A 22,938-nucleotide genomic window follows, 5' to 3' on the forward strand; every position below is an offset into this window, starting at 1 on the left:
AATTTGAAAGTGATCCGGAAACGAGGCGGTTTGCGGGGTAGAAATGAGTGTGTGAGGAGCCGGGGTTAGTTTAATATCAGCCAGGAGGTTTTGTTTTAGTTTATTCAGCGCAGCGGGGCTCAGGTAAGCGCTGTTTAATCACGGTTTTATTCACGGGTTTATCTATCAATCTGTTACTGAAGCGGAGACTCAGCGTAACGGTCACCCGCTAACACTGAGCGCTTAGCTTAGCTCACTAATCTAGTAACTGTAGCTAAATAAACACAGGTCTGTAACTCTGTGTTACTGAGAGCTGTGCTCAGTGTCAGGCTAATATCTGTGTTCTTAAACTGCAGTAAAGTGTTATTACTGTGTCTCAGTGCTGATATAATACCGCTGTTTCTTTTTTTTTATAATTCAGGGCTCAGCAGCGCAGGCTAACTGCTGTAATTAGCTAGCTGGTGGAGTTTAGACACTGAGCTGTTATTACTGTGATTTTATTTTGGTGTCAGTGGATTAAACTCGCAGTGTAAGTGAAATCTTCTCTTATTTAATGGTATAAATGAACTGTGGGTCAGGTTCCTGTGTTTACAGTAGTCTCAGTGGACTGTGCTGACCGTTAGTTCAGGGTGGTCACTCTGTAAACAGTTCCTGTATATGGAGGTCCTCCTCTCTGGGTCCATATATGGCAGGGGTGTCCAAACTTTTTTTGTTGGGGGCCAGAAGGAGAAATATATTTGAAGTCATGGGCCACAGACTCTATAATAAAACAAATAATGAAATATACTACTTTAAATAATACTTTTTCCCTGATTACTTTCATTTACACACCATTTTACTTGACTTACTATCGTTATCTTTGGCAGTGTTGAGTAAACTAAGATTTTTCAAATTGATGTTTAATTTCATGATGTCTCTTAATATTAAACTCTTTAATTACGACAACTTTTAGACTCTTTGGCCCGTTTTTCTGCGCTAGAAATACGCACTCTCTCCGCTTTTAGACTCTTTTTTATTACTCAGGTTGTCATTGTCTGATATTAAAGTTTGTTTTGATAATTGGGAGAAAATCGGAACAACAAAACAAATCTGTAGCGGTCAAATACTTTTTCACACCGTTATATATATATTTTTTGGGATGTATTGCAATATTAAAACAGATTTTTCTGTAAGTCACCAGTTAGTGTTACTTATATTATGATATGAGTAATCATAATATGATTATGATGTGATTTGGCAATTGTGCATGTGCCCATTATGATAACTATTTTTTTGGACAATTGTTATCTATTGAATTGTCTAATGATTGTGTACTTTGTGTACAACCATCTGCATCTCACCGCTATCCGAGACACACTGCTGCTGCTACAGCTCAGCCAATCAGCTCTCCCTCCTGCCCCGCCTCTAAACCCATACATCACCCAGTGCTCTGTCCAAATTACCCTTCCCATTTTTACAAATATGGGCTGAGGGTGGAGTCAGCAAAAATCAGGGGGTTTAGTGCACCTATAAACTGAGAAGTTTCATTAGTAGTATTATATTTTGTTACAGTACACCAGCAAGACTTACATACCTGGTATATTCCCTGCAGAAATGTTGAAGTTTAAGTATGGAGGAAGTAGCGTTAAAGATTTGGCCTCAGTGGATCCCATCACGAGCCGCTGCTCACGACTTAACCAGCTACTACAGGTAAGATTCAGGTTCAGGTCTGTTATAATAATATTCATTTTAAACTCAGGTGATATCTTAGCATCTTTGTGATCGTTGGTACTGATATTTAGAAACAATCTATTTTGACTCTGTTCTTCCTCTGACTCTGTGTGTACTGGTTGTGTAGGGGAAGAGCAGTGTGTATGGTTCCACTGGGGGAGCTGGATTTACGAGGGAGAGTCTGCTGGATGCTCTGTTGCTGCTCTATCAAGAGTGCAGCTCTCCAGAGCTCATGAAAATCAAACACGTGGCTAACTTTGTTCGCAAATGTAAGTTTTTCAGATCCAGTACCCATTGATACTTCTTTAAATACACTACGCATTACTTGTTTATACATGTTTTCTTGTGTGTGTTTGTTAGTCTCGGACGTGGTGACTGAACTAGAGCAACTGCAGCCTGGTAAGAGGGATTTTGAAGTGAGGGGAGTTGTCGGTCGCGGACGCTTTGCTGAGGTGCAGGTGGTGAAGGAGAAGGCCACAGGGGACGTGTATGCCATGAAGGTCATGGACAAAAACTGGCTTCGTTCTCAGGACAATGTGAGTCACATTTACAATTATACCTTTGATATAATCAGATCTTTCACCATTCACAGTCATGTAAAAAAATGGACATGCATAAAATATGTTGCATATTAAAATGTATCATGTTTTTGAACAGTTTTGTGAAATTGAGTTAATATAATTAAACATGTTAAACTGAAGAAATGTATTTTAATAATTATAAGTGAAATATAATTATTTGCAATGATCTTTTTTTGGTGAGCCACATTTATTACTACTTAAAAAGTGTACAATTTAAATCTGGTGCAGCATATCAATGTCAAAAAAAATTGACGATGTGCATTGTGGAAACATTCAATTCCATGTTCAGTTCATGAAATGTTTGTCATCTGCCCACCTAGAGAGAGCAAGTCCAATTGTGCACTCTCTGGGCTCTGGCAGCAGATGGCTAGCTGCATGACCAGGATTCAAACCAGCGATCATAGGTGCATAGTGGCATCGATTTAGACCACTGGTTGCAATCCCAGCATAACATCTTTTAAAATAAAATAGAAATACTTTAATAAAGATGCAGAGAAACTATTTAAGTGGAGTAATTAATTATATTTCCTTTATTACTGTCCGCATAGACAAGGATATATTCACTCAAGTTTGCCTAAATAAGCAAGTGACTAATTGGGAACAGCACATTAGTTTGTTTATGCTTAGAACAGTTCAGGGAGCATTTATACAAGGTGTGTGTTTTTTATTGTAACTGTCTCTGCTGTCCAGTGAAGGCTTTCTGCTAGATTTTGGAGCATTGCTGTCAGGATTCGATTGCATTTAGTAGTCAGATCAATATTCTGGAGGAGCACAACCCTACCTCATTAGGTGTAGTGTCAATAGATTCATGTTTGTCTGCTCTAGGGAGTCCTTTTCTATTTGAAGTACGTCTTGACAAGGTGTTTGCACAAATGTCAGCAATGGGTGCCTTTATTAGAGGGGGTGTCCACAAACGCTGGTTTATTTATGGTGGTGTATAGAGATACGTAGTGTTCATGACAAGTTCATGTTTATGCAAGAGCAACAAACACATTTATGCAACAAGCTCTGGACGCAAGCATTTGAGCACTACACTTAGCCTTCAAGCAGCCTTTCATCATTTCAGCCTTTCTCTCTGTCCTCTAGGTGGCGTTTTATGAGGAGGAGCGATCCATTCTGACTCTCAGCAGCAGCCCTTGGATTCCACAGCTCCAGCATGCCTTTCAGGACCAGGATAATGTCTACCTGGTAAGGGGCCTCTTTTGTGTCTTTGTAGCAGAGGAAGGCTTAATTCATTTCTCGTCACTTTTTACTATCTGTATTCTGTACGCAGTTCAGTCAAACAATGATAAACAAATTTATTTAAACTCTTTAAAAGATTTTCGACACTTCCCTGTGGACCTCTACCTCACTCTGCCTCCAGCTTTATGTTACATGAATAGCTTCTTTCTTTTTATTGCTGTATGAAGGTAATACAGTAAGATGTTATTTTTATTCACAATGATATTGCAGCTTTTTCAGTGTGTTTATCGAGAAAACTCACATCAAGCTTACGATAAAATATACTTGAATTACTTAAAACGCTTGCCTGCAGATCTACTTTGCTGCTCCCTCACAAAAGAACCTTTGTTCTTGGAGACTTCACAGCTTGGGTTGAAAGCCTACAGCAGATTATGTTTGTAATAAAGTTAAAGGATGGTTGGTTCTCAAATGGTGGCACTTATTCTTCCCAGGATAAGAGTAGGTGTGTTTGTGTGTGTGTGTTCTCTGTGGACCTCTACCTCACTCTACCTCCAGCATTGTTATGTCACGTGACCCCAGTTTACAGCGTGAATAGCTCCCTCTGTTGCTGTATGCAGGCGATGCAGTTGGATGTTTCTGTTATTTACAATGTTTTCAGCCCTTTTGTTATGTTTATCATGAAAAATCCAGTTGATCTTCCAGCCATTTTAGACAGGTAGATTTGGGAACAAGCAGCTTTTTTACATTGAGTGAAAAAGTATATTTAGACAAAGTCTGCAGTAAGTATGTGGTAAATATAACATAACATTGTCTTTTGCATGAACCCCAACTTCTTTAACACACTGACTGCCTAACACACAAGTATACAGCCTGCAGATTGATCTGTATGGAACGAGGGGTTTATTAGCGATCAGTGTTGTCAGTGTTTTTCCCTTTACTCTCTCATCTGTAGTGTTGCTGCCGTTAATGGAAGCTAGAACTGAAGCTTTAGTGCTATGTTCTCTGTCTGCATAGCACAGTAAAATCAGGTCGCACTGACCTTTAAAGGCCTGAAAGCTTTTTAGTTTAGTTCTGAGAAAAGGACTGAGTGTCCAGACTTGTTTGTGAGTGAGAGAAAGATGAAGAAACAGCATTAGAAACAGAAAAGCTTGTGAGTTTTTTTTTTTTTTCTTTTTTTCTGTCATTTGTGTAGTTCTGCTCAAACAGGGTGTCAGCGTGTTCACTGTATAAAGGGAGCAAAAGAGCATTATATATAAAGAATATTCTCTCCTATACTACTTTTGATGCCCTGCAGAGGGTGCCCTGTCCCTCCTTATGCAATCCTCCTTTTTGAAATACTAACACTTGCATGCAGATCTTCTCCACTGCTCTCGCCACAAGAGCCTTTGATCTGAGAGCCTGCACAGCTTGGCTTGAAGCCTACAGCAGATTATGTCTGTATTAAAGGGAAAGAATGGTGGGTCCTCACATAACTGCATGAAATCTGCACTTTCATGATAACCTGAGGGGATGATGAAATCTGCACCGGCTCTAATTCACACCAGTCCTCAGGGATAATGCACCTTCCCACACTGGCTAATGGGCACGATGGTAGCTGGCAAATGCAATAGATTACACAGCTGTGGGTGAAACAGACAGTGGCTGGGTATGAGGGTCTCCAGTTGTGACAGAGTGGGTACAATAGATGTTTGTAGTGATTGGTATTATAAACAATAGTCCAATAAATCTTTTTCGGAAGCCTTAGCCAAGTGAACTGACATGTTTTCTACCCATCACTGAGACATTTAGTACTGGGCAATATGGCCAGATTTAATATTATATTTTAATTTTATTTCTATTTTTTCCCCATTTTCTCCCCAATTTACACGGCCAATTACCCAACCCACTCCTTAGGACTCCCCCTATCACTAGTGATGCCCCAACACACCAGGAGGGTGAAGACTAACACATGCTTCCTCCGATACATGTGAAGTCAGCCACCTCTTCTTTTCGAGCTGTTGTTGATGCAGCATTGCTGAGTAGCATCACAGCGCACTCGATAGAAAAGTGCAGCGACTTGGTTCTGATACATCAGCTCACAGACCCCCTGTGTTGCGAACATCACCCTAGGAGTGATGTGGGGATAGAGCGCCATCTACCCACCCGGAGGGAGCAGGGCCAATTTTACTCCCTCTGAGCACCAGCAGCTTGAGATTTGATATTATAATTAGGATTAATTTGGAATCAGTAACGTGTTATTTTTTAATGCAAATTGGGAATGGGTAATTGCATCGAACATGTGGAAGAATCTTCTTATAAACTGGACGGATGTGATGCGGTCTCCTTTCAGAGCGGATTTTCAGAGCAGTTTCTAGAATGAATATATCAGGCTTAGCAGGGATGGTCGTTCCAGAACACTGGTATCATTAAACACAATATTTTATCCCTTCTCCTCTCAGAAATACTTCTGCTTTCAGTTAAGAAACAAAATAATATGGACTGCCAATTTAATTATGCTTCCAAGTTTGACCCCAACTTCTGTCATGATCTGTCCCACCCCCACCTAGGGCTGCAACTAATGATTATTTGACTAATCTGATGATATTTTTTTTCGATTAGTCGATTAGTTACCGATTATTGCTGCCATGTCCTCCATCTCTAAAAACAACAGAAAAACAGCTAAACATGAGATTTAAAAGGCATTTAAATGTCTCCATGTTGTTTAAACATGTAAAGTACTGATATTTAGTGAGTAAATATGTAATCTGTTGTGTTTGGGCACTTTTGGGGACAAAGACCAAGTTTCTTCTGTCCCCAGCACTTTGTGTAATGTGGTACTGTTAAAAATTAACGATTTTTGACAATAAAATTTGTAGTCGACAAATTTAAATAATCGACATTGTTGATTATATCGACTAATTGGTGCAGCCCTACCCACACCCAGCATGCAGATTTTTCTTTTTCTGGACTGGTTCGCCTGTTATGAGAACGTGATCAGGTCTCGATCCGACCCAGCTATCAAATATTCCTCTTTATATTTGAGCTAAACTGCTGATATGGTGCAGTTTAATCTGATACATTAGCCAAATAATATACAGATTATATATATAAAGATGTTTCTGCTGCTCCATGCTGTTTACACACACAGTATGTGCAGCATTCACTGCTCACGTCTGTGTGACTTTGCGCTGCACATCCCATTGAAAACACTGTGTTTAAAAGCACAGCAGCTTCATACTGCACAGATTTACGCGCTAGAACACAGAACCTTCTCGCTACTTTCTCGCTCCCGCACCAGACAGCTCTGACCAATCAGAGGACAAAACATGCTCACATGGTTTATTGTTGCGCATTTTGGTGCGTTTAGGTTTATGCCTGTGTGAAACTAAACCTAACAGAGGGAGAAAAGCTCCAATAAAACTGCTCACAGGATGATATGGGTGGACTGTTCTCAGTCCAGCAGTGACATTGAGGTGTTTAAAAACTCCAGAGGTGTTTAAAAACTATGCAGAGAAACAGATACAGAACTACAGAATGTAATTGTAGACTTACAAAGTGCTCCTATATGATCAGTGGAGCTGAAGAAAAGTGGATAATGGGTGTAGAAACAAGGAGGTGGTCATAATGTTCTGATCAGTGTATGTAAAAAAAAAAAGCTCTTTCTGGTTATGAATGGGGTGTGGTGAGATTTGAAACCCTCCAGGATCGGAGCTGGATTCTCCTGAGAGTAAACACAGACAGAGCTAACTGCACAGGAGTGATTTTCTCATTCCAGCCACCCAGACTCCCCCTCCAGCATCACCCTCTCCGCAAGCTGTGGCACACACACACACACACACACACACACATGTGTACAAAAAAAGAAAAAAAGTCTCTCTTTGCTTGAGCATTGGGCTCAAAAGACCCTCGTTACCTTGTTGCTAGGTAACATGGGCTAGAATGCTGCGGTTGCCGTTTATGCTCCGCCAGCTTTGCTTCTCATTCATAGTGTGTGTGTGTGTGTGTGTGTGTGTCACACAACCTTAGTCCACCATATAATAAGAAGGCTGTGCATTTTGAGTTTGTGTATTTATTTGCGCACACATGTTTGTGCGTGTGTTCACGTTTCTTACATTCTTAAGAATTCCCTTACAGAAGTGGGCACACACACATGCATGGGATTTCTCACACACACACACACACACACACACACACACACACACACACACACACACACACACACACAGGTTTGAGTGTTGTGCAGCCCTGCAGAATTCCCTCTTTCTGGAAAGCTGGTGCCTCTGTGGTGGAAGTCTAGCCTGAGGGTGTTTACCACTGATGTTGCTTTCTATGTCTGTGTGTTTTTGTGTCTGTGTGTTTTTGTGTGATTGTGTGTGTGTGTGTGTGTTTGTGTTTTTTTTTGTGATTGTGTGTGTGTGTGTTTGTTTTTTTTGTGTGATTGTGTGTGTGTGTGTGTGTGTGTGTGTGTGTGTGTGTATGTGTGTGTTTTTGTGTGATTGTGTGTGTGTGTGTTTGTGTTTTTTTTGTGATTGTGTGTGTATGTGTGTGTGTATGTGTGTGTTTTTGTGTGATTGTGTGTGTGTGTGTATGTGTGTGTTTTTGTGTGATTGTGTGTGTGTGTGTTTGTGTTTTTTTTTGTGATTGTGTGTGTGTGTGTGTGTATGTGTGTGTTTTTGTGTGATTGTGTGTGTGTGTGTATGTGTGTGTTTTTTGTGTGATTGTGTGTGTGTGTGTTTGTGTTTTTTTTTTGTGATTGTGTGTGTGTGTGTGTGTGTGTGTGTGTGTGGAACGGTCTGGGTGAAAAGCCCGGGCTGAAGGCTCGTGCTCTGTGTGTGAATGTGTTTTTCTGATGTGATGCGTAATCGGAGCGCCATCACGCCACACTGAATCAGCCGTATCCCGTCCAGCTGCACTGGGGATGAGGCAAGCAGCTGCCATGCAGTCTCTCAGAATAGAGCAGATCACTCAGATCAGATGTGTGTGTGTGTGCGTGTGTTTGAGTGTGTGTGTATTTGAGTGTGTGTGTGTCAGGGGTCTAAATCTCTGTCCTCACCACAATTCGATCTGTTTATGCTTCTTTTGGAAATGATTTAGTGATTCATAAACTCTCACAATTCACAACTAGTCATTTTGATTATTTTAATTCAATTTAGAGAGATTTTATAAGAGCTGTATGATGGTAAAACACATTTACTGTATGTTAGGAACAACAGGTTTGGTCATGCCTGTTTGTGTACACAGTAGTAAAGGATTACACACAAGTTGTTTTTATTCATGTTAAGATGTGCACACCTTGTAGTAAATGCATTCAGATGCATAAAGTTGATCTCATTGCAGACACAGCTCGCCTATACTGTCAGTAGAATAGGACTCTGAAACAAATATACATTGACTGAACCTATTGGCACCATGCCTAAAGCAAATGTGATTAGCCAACATCCTGACTTGTTGCAATTAGGGGTGTGCCATATCTTATGTTACGCAATAAGATCGCAAACATATTTTTAATTCATGAACAATATTATACTCTGAAATATTGTGCCATAGCACCCACCCCTAATTATCACATCAGGTACTACTTTTTTTTTTTTTGCTGTTTTTAGCAAAAGAAAAAAATCACACTGTTCTGATTTCCCATTATATATCTACTAGAAACAGATTATATCTGTCCAGTATCATTTATTTTACTTTAATCCTAAATATCTATATAAATATATTTGGAGAGCATTATTAGTAGCATGACATTCTGGATTATTGACATTCTGTTACAAATCTAATAAAATAATTCTTTTTTTTTTAATATCTCAGTCAGGGGTCTGTCATATCATATTGTATGCCTTGCATCATATGCATATCATATCGTATGCAATAATAAAATTTAATTTTCATTTTGCTGCAGTAGTGTATTCTTGAAATTACAAATTCATTTTTGTAATTCAATGTTCATATATTTGCATATTCAGTCTAGAGCTGTTTGCATTTGTTTGCTAATGTGCAGTCCTTTTCCAGTGGCTGTAGAAATGACCATAAAATGTCACAGTTCCACCTGTTGTCCTGGACCGATATCGAGAAGGCTGGATTCAGTCTACACAACCCTCACAAGCATAGTACCAGTCAAACATTTGGACACACCACTTACAACTTACAACTCACCACTTTGGACACCAACCTCACTTACAAGATAACACCTCACACCTTATACAGGTGGGGATGTTCTTGAGTCATTTCCTGAGGTAATAGATCGTGACCAATTCTCTTACTACTATTCCATGACTTTTGGCAGTGTAGTATGACGTCTCCTTGACTTGATTTTTTTTAATACTGCATGGAAATAGTTTGAATCTTAATCATTGTAATTTATTATAATCAGTTCCCATAATAACTGTGGTTGAGTTGACACCTTTAGATCAATGCATCGAAATGCATGACCATGCATCGGTGCGTTTTTACAGCCTTAAGAACGTCCATGTGTTTATGCGTGCACATGCACATCTGTGCGTGGGAGTGAGCGTCTGTCTGTCTGTCACGACAAGATAAAGATGAAGAGATACTGAGAAAATCACGTTCCTCCTATGTGTGTGTGTGTATTTGTGTATACGTGTGTTTATCTTAGTCACCCTCTTCACGTGGCTGATGGGTCTTATAAATAATGCAGGAGTCTGCATTTTTGGATATGATTTGAATGATTATGATAATGAATATTTGTAAGTATGCACGCTAGCTTGATTTTTTTCTTTTTCTTTTTTGGATTAAACCAAACTGAAAAGCAGCAAGCACAGGCAGCTCACGCACATGTCTTTATCGGGGTGTTTTATTGGTGAATTAGTACTTCAGACTGAAAGTTTTGCTGTAGGCCTATGGCACTGTAATAAAACATTCATTCACATTTAATAATTCACTGTATACATTTCCATATTATTAGGTTTGTACCAGATCTTCCTGCCGCATTTGTTGTAAAGCAGCCCTCATTGATGTGCGTGATTATATTGAAATAGTACTTCTGAAAGTCATTCTGCTGAATAGAAAAACCATTAAGATGCAACCTCAAGAGGCCATTAGGACGAGACAGCATAGCCAGTTCTGGTTCAGGCAACATTCTCATTCAGCTGCATTTCTCCTCATTCAGTTTTTCTTTTTTGTTTTTCCATTAATATAAAAGGTAGCTTGGCATCACAGTGCCAGGAAAATGTATTTGCCTATTCCCCGATGTCCTCTGTCTTTTGTTGCGTCTGTTGGTTCTAATACAAAATGCATCATAATAGTGCTTTCACACTGCACATGAACCGGACCATGGTTCAGTTGATCTGGATTAAGCCCACTGCAATTGCTAGTTTAGTTTGGACCACACTGAAAAGTCCAAAAGTCTCAATCAAACAAAGTCAGTGATTTCGCTACATTTTGTGGCCCACCGATGCAAAATTATTATTATACAAACAATAAAACATCATTAAATTGCAATTACATTAACTTCAGATGTTTTTTGACTTGAAATTAGATATACAGGAGGAAGACAGTGAGGGGAAAAGTCGAGAAAATGATAAATTAATAGTGGTGGGGGAAAATTTTGGATTTGTGGATGATTCTCAATCGATTCACAAATGGCAAAAATCTCAGCTAATGTTACAATCCTAGCTCTGTACAGAAAATAAACAGTTTGTAAAGAGGTAAAATTATTTCATAAGACGTTAATTTATGTAAGTAGAACGCAAAATTCAACTTAAACCTGGCGCTTGTTTGCTCTTCCTTTGGGCTCACTCCCATCCCATCCCAAAAGCCCTAATGACTATAATGGTAAAATATAAAAATGTTAATGTTGATACATTTGGGATTTTGCACTAGGCTTCCTAGTGTTTCAGCTGCATCTACGCTCATTGTAAATGAATGTATTTTAGTAGAATGCATTATAAGGTTAGTGAGTTGGACTGGAGTTTGTCTGGAGTTCTCTTGAGTCTGCACGGATCATCTTCATACTAGACTACATACGTCTGCTATGTTGCTGTCTTGCTGGAGTGTGGGGGGCGGGACGTGTGCAGGTGGGATGGATCACAGTATAAACCAATAAGGAGTCAGAATGGTGTATGATTATACTTCTCTACATCCAATCACAATCAGATTCACTCTATCTGGATGAAGAGATTTATCTGGATAGGGGTTTTATGAAACGAGAAGAATACTCAGTGAATTCAAGCTGAAATGAAATAGGAATAACAAGGCTATTTTTAAAATAAAAGAGTAGAAATTTCAGATAATTGTTTGAAAATGTAAAAAGTCCACTAAGTAACGTAATGAAGTATTTGTATATAATTTTGTCTGTATATTGTAGCTGTCTGTGATTTGCTGAGTTCCAAAGCTTGAGAGTAGTTGTGTAGTAAAGCTCTTGAGCAGTAATCAAGTTTAAGTGCTTACTGTAATTATTCAGAAACTACAGGGAGTAAATACTTTTTCACAGCACTGTGTTCCTTGTATTGTTCTTTTTCTGACTTTCTGAGCACTTTTATTCATAGCATACTTGCCTGTGGGCCTGTCTCACGGCGCAGTTTAAGACATTTAATTAATTAGCTCATTAGCATTAGTGAGGGTAATTGGGAACAGTCATTTGACCATCTCTGCATCTTTGATGCTTGTGATTAAACAGGACTGAACATGTTCAAGATAGTTTCTCTGAGGATAGGAGAATGTCCCTAACTTGTATAAGTAGGATTATTCAGTATATCAACAGAAGATAATATATTAATAACCATTATTAACCAACATATTGAGTAAGGCAATGGTGGTGCCCCTCGTGCGGTAGAACAGCTTATTTTAGGCCCTTCCTAGCTGGTAAAATGAAGGATATTTAATAAATAAAATCAACAAATGACTACTTGATATACTTGATGTACTTGACTGCTTGTAATATATGTTAGCCCTTCCAATGAAAAACCTTGAAAAACTGGACTCTTTTACTTTAAAATGTGATTTATTAATACATATACAGGGGTTGGACAATGAAACTGAAACACCTGTCATTTTAGTGTGGGAGGATTCATGGCTAAATTGGAGCAGCCTGGTGGCCAATCCTCATTAATTGCACATTGCACCAGTAAGAGCAGAGTGTGAAGGTTCAATTAGCAGGGTAAGAGCACAGTTTTGCTCAAAATATTGCAATGCACACAACATTATGGGCATTACCAGGGTTCAAAAGTGGACAAATTGTTGGTGCAGTCCCAAAAGTGACCAAAAGTCTTTGTGATGTATCAAGAGCCACAGTATCCAGGCTAATGTCAGCATACCACCAAGTAGGATGAACCACATCCAAAAGGATTAACTGTGGATGCAAGAGGAAGCTGTCTGAAAGGGATGTTCGGGTGCTAACCCGGATTGTATCCAAAAAACATAAAACCACAGCTGATCAAATCACGGCAGAATTAAATGTGCACCTCAACTCGTCTGTTTCCACCAGAACTGTCCGTTGAGACAATAAGTTATTGTGGTCTAAAACCAGGTGTTTCGGTTTCATTGTCCAACCCCTTTATATTTCTTTATTTATGAAGCCACAAATAATAACTTTTTAACCTATTTCTCCCAAATGGTAAAAATAGTTGATCTTTGTATTTCTTTGGATTAGCTTATATAATCAGTTCAATATTCAATTCATTTCTATTGTTAAAAGTTAGGTTTAATCATATTAAATTTTAGATTTTTTTTTTTCTTTATTTATCATCCCACTTTTCCCCCTAATTTAGCTATGCCGATATGTGTTCCATCCTCTAAGTTTCAGCACTTACAAATCACTAAAGCCAAGTTATGGAAAAGAATGATGGAAGTAGTGGGGATCAGATTCATCAGGGTTGTTCAGAGTTTTCAGAACCTTTTAGGTGGGCCACTGCTCATCCTGCCCTGTAATTAGAGCTTAGATCGGGCCAGAAATTCCAACCCGACCCGATCCGAGCCTGTGCACATTCTGTTAGACCGCACCCTGTCCCGCACCATAAAATGTAATTATGAGCCCAAGCCCGATTTTAACCCACATTTTTTTAGGGAGTAGAGCATTAAAACTGATCTTTTAACTACAATTTCGAGCTGCAGGTGTTTGTATTCTCCCGTCAAAATTTTCATTATCTTTCAAGCTGCCGGCGCTCAGAGGGAGCAATATTGGCCCTGCTCCCTCTGGGTGGGTAGATGGTGCTCTCTCCACATCACTTCTAGGGTGATGTCCGTAGCACAGGGCGTCTGTGAGCTGATGTACTGGAACCGAGGCGCTGTGCTTTCCTTTGAGTGCGCTGGCTGCTCGGCAATGCTGCATCAGCAGCAGCTCGAAAAGAAGCGGTGGCTGACGTCACATGTATCGGAGGATTCATGCGCTAGTCTTCACCCTTCTGGTGTGTTGGGGCATCACTAGTGATAGGGGGAGTCCTAGTGAGTGGGTTGGGTAATTGGCCGTGAAAATTAGGGAGAAAATGGGAAAAATTAGAAATAAAATTATAAAAAAAAATGAACAAACAACAAAAAAAAAACATTATCTTGCATAAAAAGACGTAGTCCCACATCACAGACCACTTTCTTGAGCCCAACCCTAAAAGGCTTGAGGAAAGCGGTGGGAATTCTAAGCCCGATCTGTGCAGACAATGTAAACCCTACCTGTAATGGCTGTAAAAATGATACTGCTAATTGCACAGAACTTTGTATTGTTTTAGGATTATGTTTTTCCATTCGATTACTTAGGAAATCATTAGTTTGACCGGTGATTAAAAAAAATGTATATAATAAATAAATAAATGAAAGTTTTTTTTAATTAGGTTTTTATATAGTCCTTTCTGTGGAGAATTGTTTAGATTTCTGTAGATTTCCACAGATTAAGCACAGCATCATGACCGCATTCCCGTGGTCCTGCCGCAGGTGTTTAACGGAGAGCTGTAAGCAGATGCGCTGTGACCAGGGACAGGCTGTATGTGTCGTGCTGTAATCTCCTCTGAGCGTACAGTGTTGTTTGTATCTGTGCCTGCAGGTGATGGAATACCTGCCGGGAGGCGACCTCATGGCTCTGCTAAACAGATACGAGGATCAGTTTGACGAGTCCATGGCTCAGTTTTACCTGGCTGAGCTGGTGCAGGCCATCCACACAGTGCATCAGATGGGATACGTGCACAGGTAAGCCTGTCTTTGTTGCTGTATTATGTGTTTAATGCATGGGTCAGTGTTTAACTATTTGGGTTTGGTTCTCTTTAGCGAGCTGGGTTATGAGGTGATAGTTAATGGCACTGATGCTGGTTAGATGGGTTAAATCATAGACTGTATATAGCTGGACAGAGCATCGTCTCTCAAAAGTGAAGCCACCACAGGTCGGGCGCCCCCTGCTGTTCGGTTTCAGAAAGCTGTGTAACTCCACCCATTCCCATAGGTTTCAATGGCAAAACAGACAACTTTCAATCACGTTTTTTTCCAATATACTGTAATTCTACCTCCATTATTTAAATGCAACAGCTAGTGTAACCTCTGCTTATATTGTCAAATTTTTACATCCCCACAGAACTCGTTTTTAAGAAGGTTATTCAGCTCTATTCAAAAAAGGTGTGGTTATTGTAAAAGAGCTGGTTATGGGCGGGACCAATAGCAGACCGTGAGCCCCGCTCTGCAGTCTGTGACCGCTCTGCAGCCCTCAGGGGCGGGGTTATTTAAATGAGTAGGCTGTCTCAACACAGTTTTTCTCCCTTCTCTGGTCTCTACTGCGCAGAATTGGGTGTCAGGATCGCCAACATGGCGGAAGATTTTGGCTTCATTTTCATTGAATGAATGGGAACGGCCACACGACGTCCATCTTTTTTTACAGTCTCTGGGTTAAATCCTTCTGTTTGTTATGGTATAGGTCAGGGGTCGGCAATTAAGTTTGGCCGCAAACAAGATATTTTCCAAGCCGTTATCTGGTGGGCTACAAAACAAATTCTGTTTTAGAAAATGAAGTGTAATTGGATGGAGTGCTACGGACTAGTAGCTCTCCAGCCCAGAGGGTTGTTGAACACAGTTGATCTCAAAGCAGGTAAACCCAAGAAGAAATCGAACCCTTGTCGTCAGGGTCGCGATCCAATACATTACTGCTGCCCTGGCTAGTGAATTGAGACGCGGTCAGGAAAAACTGCCCTTATAAGGAGATAGGGAACCCAAGCACAGGCAGAAAAACAAGAACGGGCGGAAACTAAAGTCACACAAAGTGCAACAGAGAGACAGAGAGGGGAGGAATGTTAACAAAAGCTCATCAGAGAAGCATTTTATTTTTATTGCCGACCCCTGGTATAGGTGTATCATGTCTGTAGGCTGCTCTGATACTGAGTTAGAATTCAGAATTCAGCTTTGTGGCTCAGAACCCCTAATGCTCAGTTCAGTAATGGAAAACAAAGCTCTGTTGTTTGGGAATTAGTTCAATATCACAAAACATAACATTGTGATATTCAAGTGTGTGTTTTTTTCCATCTCTATTTAGAAAGGATTATGTAGGTTATTAAAAAATCAGATTGTATTGTATAATCACTCTTACAACATCACTAATGGAACTGTAGCGTATAGATCATACAATCAAGGTGGTTATAGAACACTTATTAAAAGATTTCCAAAAGGAATTAAAGAGACTAATTGAGGAAAAGTTGGGTTTTAACAAAGAATTGATTGAAACAAATGCATTATCTCAATCAATTCCTTTTAGAAAGTTGGAAGTTCTCGCTTAAAGCCTATTTAAGTCCCATTTCACAATGGATTATACATTTTCTGCTCTCTCTCTTCTCTCTGTTTCTATATCTTTATCCGTCCGCTGTTCTCTGACTCTCATTCTAACACTTATAAATACACTCTCTCGTTTTTTCTGTTGGCAGAGATGTGAAACCAGAGAACGTTCTTATTGACCGTACGGGACACATTAAGCTGGCGGACTTTGGCTCTGCTGCTAAGCTGACTGCAAATAAAACGGTAATGATTGATTAAATTAAACTTAGTGCATTCCAATTAAAATCTAATGTTTTATTTATAGATTGTTTATGAAATGTATTTGGGCTCATCTGAGAGTTTGTATTAAAACATCTATATCTTTTAACTTGATGGACTGTGGATGGGAGGTAGGAACAGGCCACTGAGTTTCAAGTAATCCAGATTCATTAGAATTTATTATAATCTTGATTTCAAGTCCTGAACTTTGACTAAATTGAATGTCAATGCTGGGCAACAAAAATAATTGTGAAAGTAACATGGTGAGGGCTGGGCAATTTGTGATACGTTTTTTATCGTATTCATATAAAGATTTATTATAACTGACATTCAAAATATACAGTACAGGCCAAAATATTCCCACTGAAGGCATCAAAACTATGAATGAACACATGTGGAATTATGTACTTAAAAAAATTATGTAACTTAAAAAAAATTCTAGTTTCTTCAGAATAGTCACCCTTTGCTCTGATTACTGCTTTGCACACTCTTGGCATCATTCTCTCAATGAGCTTCAAGAGGTGGTCACCTGAAATAGTTTTCCAACAGTCTTGAAGGAAGGAGTTCCCAGAGGTGTTTAGCAGCACTTGTTGCTCCTTTGCCTTCTTCACTCTGCGGTTCAGCTCACCCCAAACCATCTGGATTGGGTTCAGGTCTGGTGACTGTGGAGGTTCAGCTCATTTTTTTGTTAAGTACATAAAACTCCACATGTGTTCATTCATAGTTTCGATGCCTTCAGTGAGAATCTACAATGTAAATAGTCATGAAAATAAAGAAAACGCATTGGATGAGAAGGTGTGTCCAAACTTTTGGCCTGTTCTGTATTTCATAAATTGTATATATTCCTAACTGTAAATATTAACAGTATACAGTATATGTTAAAACATTCTCTACTATACTTTCTTACACCACTAAAAAAACACTACTTTCATGACTACACACAACTCCTCCCCGTCTATTCTGTGACTTTTATTACGGTTAGGAGTCAATTTGAAGTCAGGGATCATTCAACCCCTTTAATACTGTTAGATGAATGTTCTTTAGAGTGCTGACTATAATGATCTTTAATGGCGAGATTTACACTGCTGTAGTGGATCAAGATGATGATGATTATAAATATTCTCTGGTAAGCCTGATTCTGTGTTTCAGGTGGGCTCCTCTAGGCTTCCAGTGGGCACTCAGGACTTCTTGGCTCCAGAGGTTCTTTCGTCCCTGAGCGGAGGCCCTCAGTGCAGTTATGGTCTTGAGTGTGATTGGTGGTCTCTGGGGGTTATAGCTTACGAGATGGTCTACATGAAGTCACCTTTCACTGACGGCACTTCAGCCAAAACCATAAACAACATCATGAACTTTCAGGTAAAACCAGCAGCAAAATGCAAAAATACCTTAAGGAAGATTGGACCTCTTGTATTGGCATTTGAGAATATATTTTTATTTTTTTTATTTTGCATTTCTAGATGTGTTTTTCATGTCTACACATTTGTTTTCTTTTGTACTTAATATTTACTGTGTTCTTCTTCTTGTTGCAGCGCTATCTGAAGTTCCCTGAGGAACCCAAGGCCAGCTCGCAATTTGTAGACCTTGTGCAGAGTTTGCTGTGTGGGCCGCGGGATCGGCTGGGCTATGAAGGGCTGCGTTCTCACCCTTTCTTCTCCGGCGTGGACTGGAATGTCCTCAGGCACAGTAAGACACAATTATCCTACCTACAAAGAAAATAGTCATGCAAATCTCCATGAGCAGCTACTAGTTTTTTTGTCAAATGAACTGATGTACTGATGAGAATTTCAGAACATCCTTTCTGTAACTTTTTTTTCCATACAGGAAAGGAAGATTTTTTATCATTAGAGAATTTTTTTTTTTTTTTTTTTACAGAAACCAAACAAAATAAAATATTCGGACAAAAGCTGAATACCAGATTCTAAATAGGTTGTCATAAAGTCATTTATGTCATTTTTCATCACTAAACAAACAAAGTGTCTTGATTTAAAAAAGCACATTATTCATATCCCAGAAAACACACCAAAAAAAGCGAAATATCTTTACTTCAACAGTGCTGTTTTAATGTATAAGGCGCATTATGCGACACTAGTAAGGCACATGGATGTCACCATGTTTTAATTCAGCATGTAAAGGTAAGCTGTTTATTTGGGTGAGGAAAGCACTTCCGTTTATTTACAGTAAGCTTAGATTTCTAGATTTCCACCATGCCTGGATGCAGCAATGTTGTCATTAGCAGCTAACTGCTAGTGCTAGCCAGTTAGTGGCTAATGCCTCCCTACAGCGCTACTCTGAGCAACCTTGAGTGTTCAGTTATTAAATAGCTATTAAATGTCTGTTAGTAAGCCAGATATTAAATAGGGGTTCGTCTTATGTAGCTTGTTTTAACAAGGTTAACACACACGCTACAGGCCGTTAACACTCATCTCTGAATGGCAACAGAGCTAGCGCTTTGCGTGGTAAGCGGGTAATGTTAATGCTACTCCAGCAGTGCTAGCCAGGGTTAGCAGCAGGCTACAGGCTGATAATACTCTCCTCTGAACGGCAAAAGAGCTGGTGCTTAGCCCGGTTAGCGGGTAATGCTAATGCTACTCCAGCAGTGCTATCCAGGGTTAGCAGCAGTCTTCAGGTTGATAATACTCACATCTGAATGGCGAAAGAGCTAGTGCTTAGCGTGGTTAGCGACTAATGCTAATACTGCTGGAGAACTAAACTGAAACTCCTGTATAATGCTTCACTTCATTGGAGTGGCTTTATTGCTCCTTATAACCTGACAGCAGTGCTACACAAGTCACATGTGAGTGAAAATTGCATAGAGAAAGGCAGCCAAAGGCTAAGTTACCTCAGCTAATGTTACTATCCTACACAACAGCACAAGGGGGTGAAGAAGAAGAAAGGTGTGGCATGTGCTGAAAACATATGGCTTAAAATAAACTAGTCACTGTTTAATAAAAATTAGTTAGACTTGCTGCTGAAACAGAAAACAGTGGTTTATACTAAAAATGTGGACCGAACTCACTATAACTGTTAGCCATTCTTAGATATGCACCCCTAATGATCTTACTCTAGTGTGAGATTGGAGGATTTGTTCTTTAATGAGCTGTATTTGCTGGATTTTGCAGTGTAATGGGTTGGTGTGTGTGTGTGTGATACACAGATTGCTGTGCAGATTAGGAGAAGGCCAGTATGAAGTTATAGACTGATGCTCTGAATTAAGCAATTAAGCCCTAGGCACACAAAGCTCTTGAGTGCTCTTGTGTTCTCTCAGCTGCAGAAGTAATGCAGACGTGGATACATAGAAAGCACAAATGTGAACGAGGCTTTTGTGGCTTTTTTGATGTATGGTGATGCACGTAATTACTAATGTTACATACTGTCAACCATTAACACAAACATGCTTCATCACAGTGCCTGTTTTATGGGATTTCTGAACTATTAGGCAGATTATGAGGCATGCTTTCACTCCCAAAGGGACACCCAGCCAGCATCAGCTTACACAGAGCAGCTCGTTTTACGCCATGTTTACATCGTAGCAGTAGATTGGGTAGATAGGAGATGTCAAACCAGATATTCTCTGTCAAGGCATATCCGTTTATGTACTTCAGTCAAAACACACAATTCCATTACCATGGCAACGTCTGCATGACTGCATTCTGTCATTGTTTCTGTGATTATAGCAGAAGGCGATTTCAGAAAACCAGCGGTGCTCTTCCAACGCAGGGCCCAACGGTTCTGAGTTTGCAGGTTAATTTTTCTGGTGTCTTTTCCCCACACGAGGATTGTAGCCAAAATGCTAATGCGATATAAGACTAGGGACACAGCTGGAATCCTGAAACTGTTACAGCAATATAGGATGAGGCCTCTAGCTGGCATTCTAACACAGCTGTAGCAATTATGAAAAAAGATAAATAAATAAAGGCTCAGAATGGTCCACTCAGGATATTGCTTGTTCGAATCCCAGTCATGCAGCTTGTCATCAGTTTCCGGAGTCCTGAGAGAGCACAATTGGCCTTGCTCTTTCTGGGTGTTTAGATGACGCTCTTTCCCTTTATCGCTCCTTGGGTGCTTTTGGTCAGCACAAGTGGTCTGTCAGCTGATGTATCAGAACTGAGTCACTGCGCTTTCCTCCGAGTTGTGGCATCATTAGTGATGGCGGATATACAGCTGGCTAGGAGCTGAATGGGTGGAACAGTTTGCCTAGCTAAATTGGGAAAAAGTCAGAAGAAACTTAGAAATAAACAAAAAAATAATTGATGAATCAAAGTGTATCAAAATTGTGTTATGCAATACTATATAGATTCTCAAAGACACTTTTTAAATTATTAGATTACATTTAAAAATTGGTGTCAGACAGTGGTTTATTTAGTGTTGTGTTTAAACGCCGACCACTAGATAGCAGTGTCTTCAGATCTCACTTTTCTGATTGAATAAAAAGTAAACTTTTCTTTTACTCAGATTTGATTGCTTATGTTTTTATTATACTAAGACAGTTTTCATAAAATTGGATTTAAACTATTCTTATATTTTACACTGCTAAAATTAGTGCAATATATTGTCATATATTGAATCATGAGCCCTGTATCATAATACATGTCATATTTCCAAGTTGTTGACAGTTCACAGCCCTAGCAAGGATGTTAGTTGAGCTAGACGCAAAGCTCACTTCCTAGACGCAAAGCTCACTCGGGTTGCCAAGTTCAGGAGTCTGAATCTACACAATCCAGTGCAAGACGAGTTTAGTAACTTCTACCATGACAAGAAATGATGAATCATACTTTTTAAGTTAATCAGTGAATGAATAATGAATAAGCTTGGAGTGTTTTTATTGTTTGGACGTTATAAACTGGCTGATGTGAATTTTATCCATAGTCAGCTAACCTAGCTTTATGCTCTCTTTTTTCTGTTATTTTGAGAAAAATCTTACTGCTCCAAAAATACATACTTTAAAATTTGAACTTTTGAACTCAAAGCCAGCCTTTACTCCTGTTTTTTTCCTTCTTTTGTCACTGAGCTTTTTTGAGACATGCTCATGCATTTTCAGTGTTTCAGGTGAACCCGCCTGCTTGCTAGCTTCCATGCTGCAGCACCACTCACTCGCTGTTGTGTACTGGCAGGAGTGGAGTTAGTGTTGGGCAATGAGTAGCAGGAGTCAGAGGCCAAAACAAAGAGATACCTTGACGCACTGCACAGTCCAAATAGGAACGTACTGGCTGAAGTGCTGCTGACAAGAACTGCCAGTGCTTAAACTCAGCATATTTCCTTAAAATCTGATGATACATCATCATTTATTACTGAAAATATCATCTTTAATGGTCCTTTAAACCTGCAGTAGTAATGACGGCAGAATGATCCATAGCCTATATGCTGACACCACTGTAGTGTTGTTGAAGGAACAGTCATTTTTACAATCTTTGTAATGAAATGTACAGTTTGGTCAGTGTTCTTTAAGCACTGATGATATACTTAAACAAATCTGAAATCATACTTTATTATTCAAATTACCTCACAGGACTTCTTTAAACAGATTTACTGATTGTTTACTTGCATCTATTCTAATGTGATTTGGTGTTTTTCTGTTTTCTTCTTTTTCCTGTTATGAAATAAATGAATATTCAAACAGTGATTTCAGTATTTTAATTCTACAGTTCTGCTTGTTGTCAGGGTGAAGGATGCATTATTGACCTCAGTGTGTAATTAATCAGTCAGTCAGTCAGGCTATCCCTGCCCTCAGTAATTACTGCAGTTTACAGCATTAACCCTGCATTGCCACAGTAATACACTCATTTTAACTGCACCATGTATACCTGTACCTGTATATTGTTGATCTGTAGTTATCATTGGACCATCCTCAGGACCAATTGTTTTCAGTAACCAGGTGGGCAGCTGTGACAACTAATAAGACAACTGCCATTGCCTAAGGCAGACTGGCCACTTGTTTTAGGGTGTAGGAACCTTATAGTATGTATAATATGATAGTATATGATGATATAAGGGACTGTTGGGCAGTGTGTGATAGTATGGGGAACATGGGAGTATATATTGGAGTATGTATAGTAGTGTATAGGGTCCAGTGTATATGATCATATGGGCAATAAAGGGAAGTATAGAGAAGTATAGGTGGTGTAGGAAATATAGTGTAGTCTATGGTAGTGTAGAGAGTATAGTGGATTATATGACATTTAGGGTAGTATATGGTTGTATAGGATGGATTGTGGGGATATGGATGTATAGAATATATAGGATGTATAAGAGAGTGTAAGGTAGTATATGGGTATTATAGGGGAGTTTAGGATTTATAGGGTAGAATAGGGTTGTATAGGGTGATATGGGATATATGGAATGTGTAATGTTGTATAGTGTAGTATTGGGGTTATAGGATGAATAAAATTGGATTTTTGGAAAGTATGGTAGTATAAGGTAGCATAGGGATGTATAGGATGTATAAAAGAGTGTCAGGTAGTGTAGGGTATAGGGAAGTATAGTATTTATAGGGTTGTATATGGGATGTATAGGGTGATATGGGAGATATGCAATGTGTAATGATGTATAGAATAGTATA

The 22,938-nt window shown here is 39.3% G+C and overlaps 1 protein-coding gene across 8 annotated transcripts in view; it reads left to right on the forward strand.

The window, feature by feature from the left end:
- Positions 1 to 22,938, forward strand: part of cita (citron rho-interacting serine/threonine kinase a) — a 155,581-nt gene continuing 132,643 nt past the window's right edge. For all 8 annotated transcript variants that reach the window (XM_022665832.2, XM_022665834.2, XM_022665836.2 and 5 more), the window contains exons 1-9: positions 1 to 123; positions 1,571 to 1,668; positions 1,817 to 1,958; positions 2,050 to 2,225; positions 3,357 to 3,458; positions 14,419 to 14,561; positions 16,274 to 16,367; positions 17,532 to 17,738; positions 17,912 to 18,065. In XM_022665832.2, the coding sequence (XP_022521553.2) occupies positions 1,573 to 1,668; positions 1,817 to 1,958; positions 2,050 to 2,225; positions 3,357 to 3,458; positions 14,419 to 14,561; positions 16,274 to 16,367; positions 17,532 to 17,738; positions 17,912 to 18,065 (1,114 nt within the window). In that variant the 5' untranslated portion in view covers positions 1 to 123; positions 1,571 to 1,572. The remainder of the gene's footprint in view (positions 124 to 1,570; positions 1,669 to 1,816; positions 1,959 to 2,049; positions 2,226 to 3,356; positions 3,459 to 14,418; positions 14,562 to 16,273; positions 16,368 to 17,531; positions 17,739 to 17,911; positions 18,066 to 22,938) is intronic.

This window comes from Astyanax mexicanus, chromosome 1 (assembly GCF_023375975.1).
Source record: "Astyanax mexicanus isolate ESR-SI-001 chromosome 1, AstMex3_surface, whole genome shotgun sequence".
Taxonomy (NCBI): domain Eukaryota; kingdom Metazoa; phylum Chordata; class Actinopteri; order Characiformes; family Acestrorhamphidae; genus Astyanax; species Astyanax mexicanus.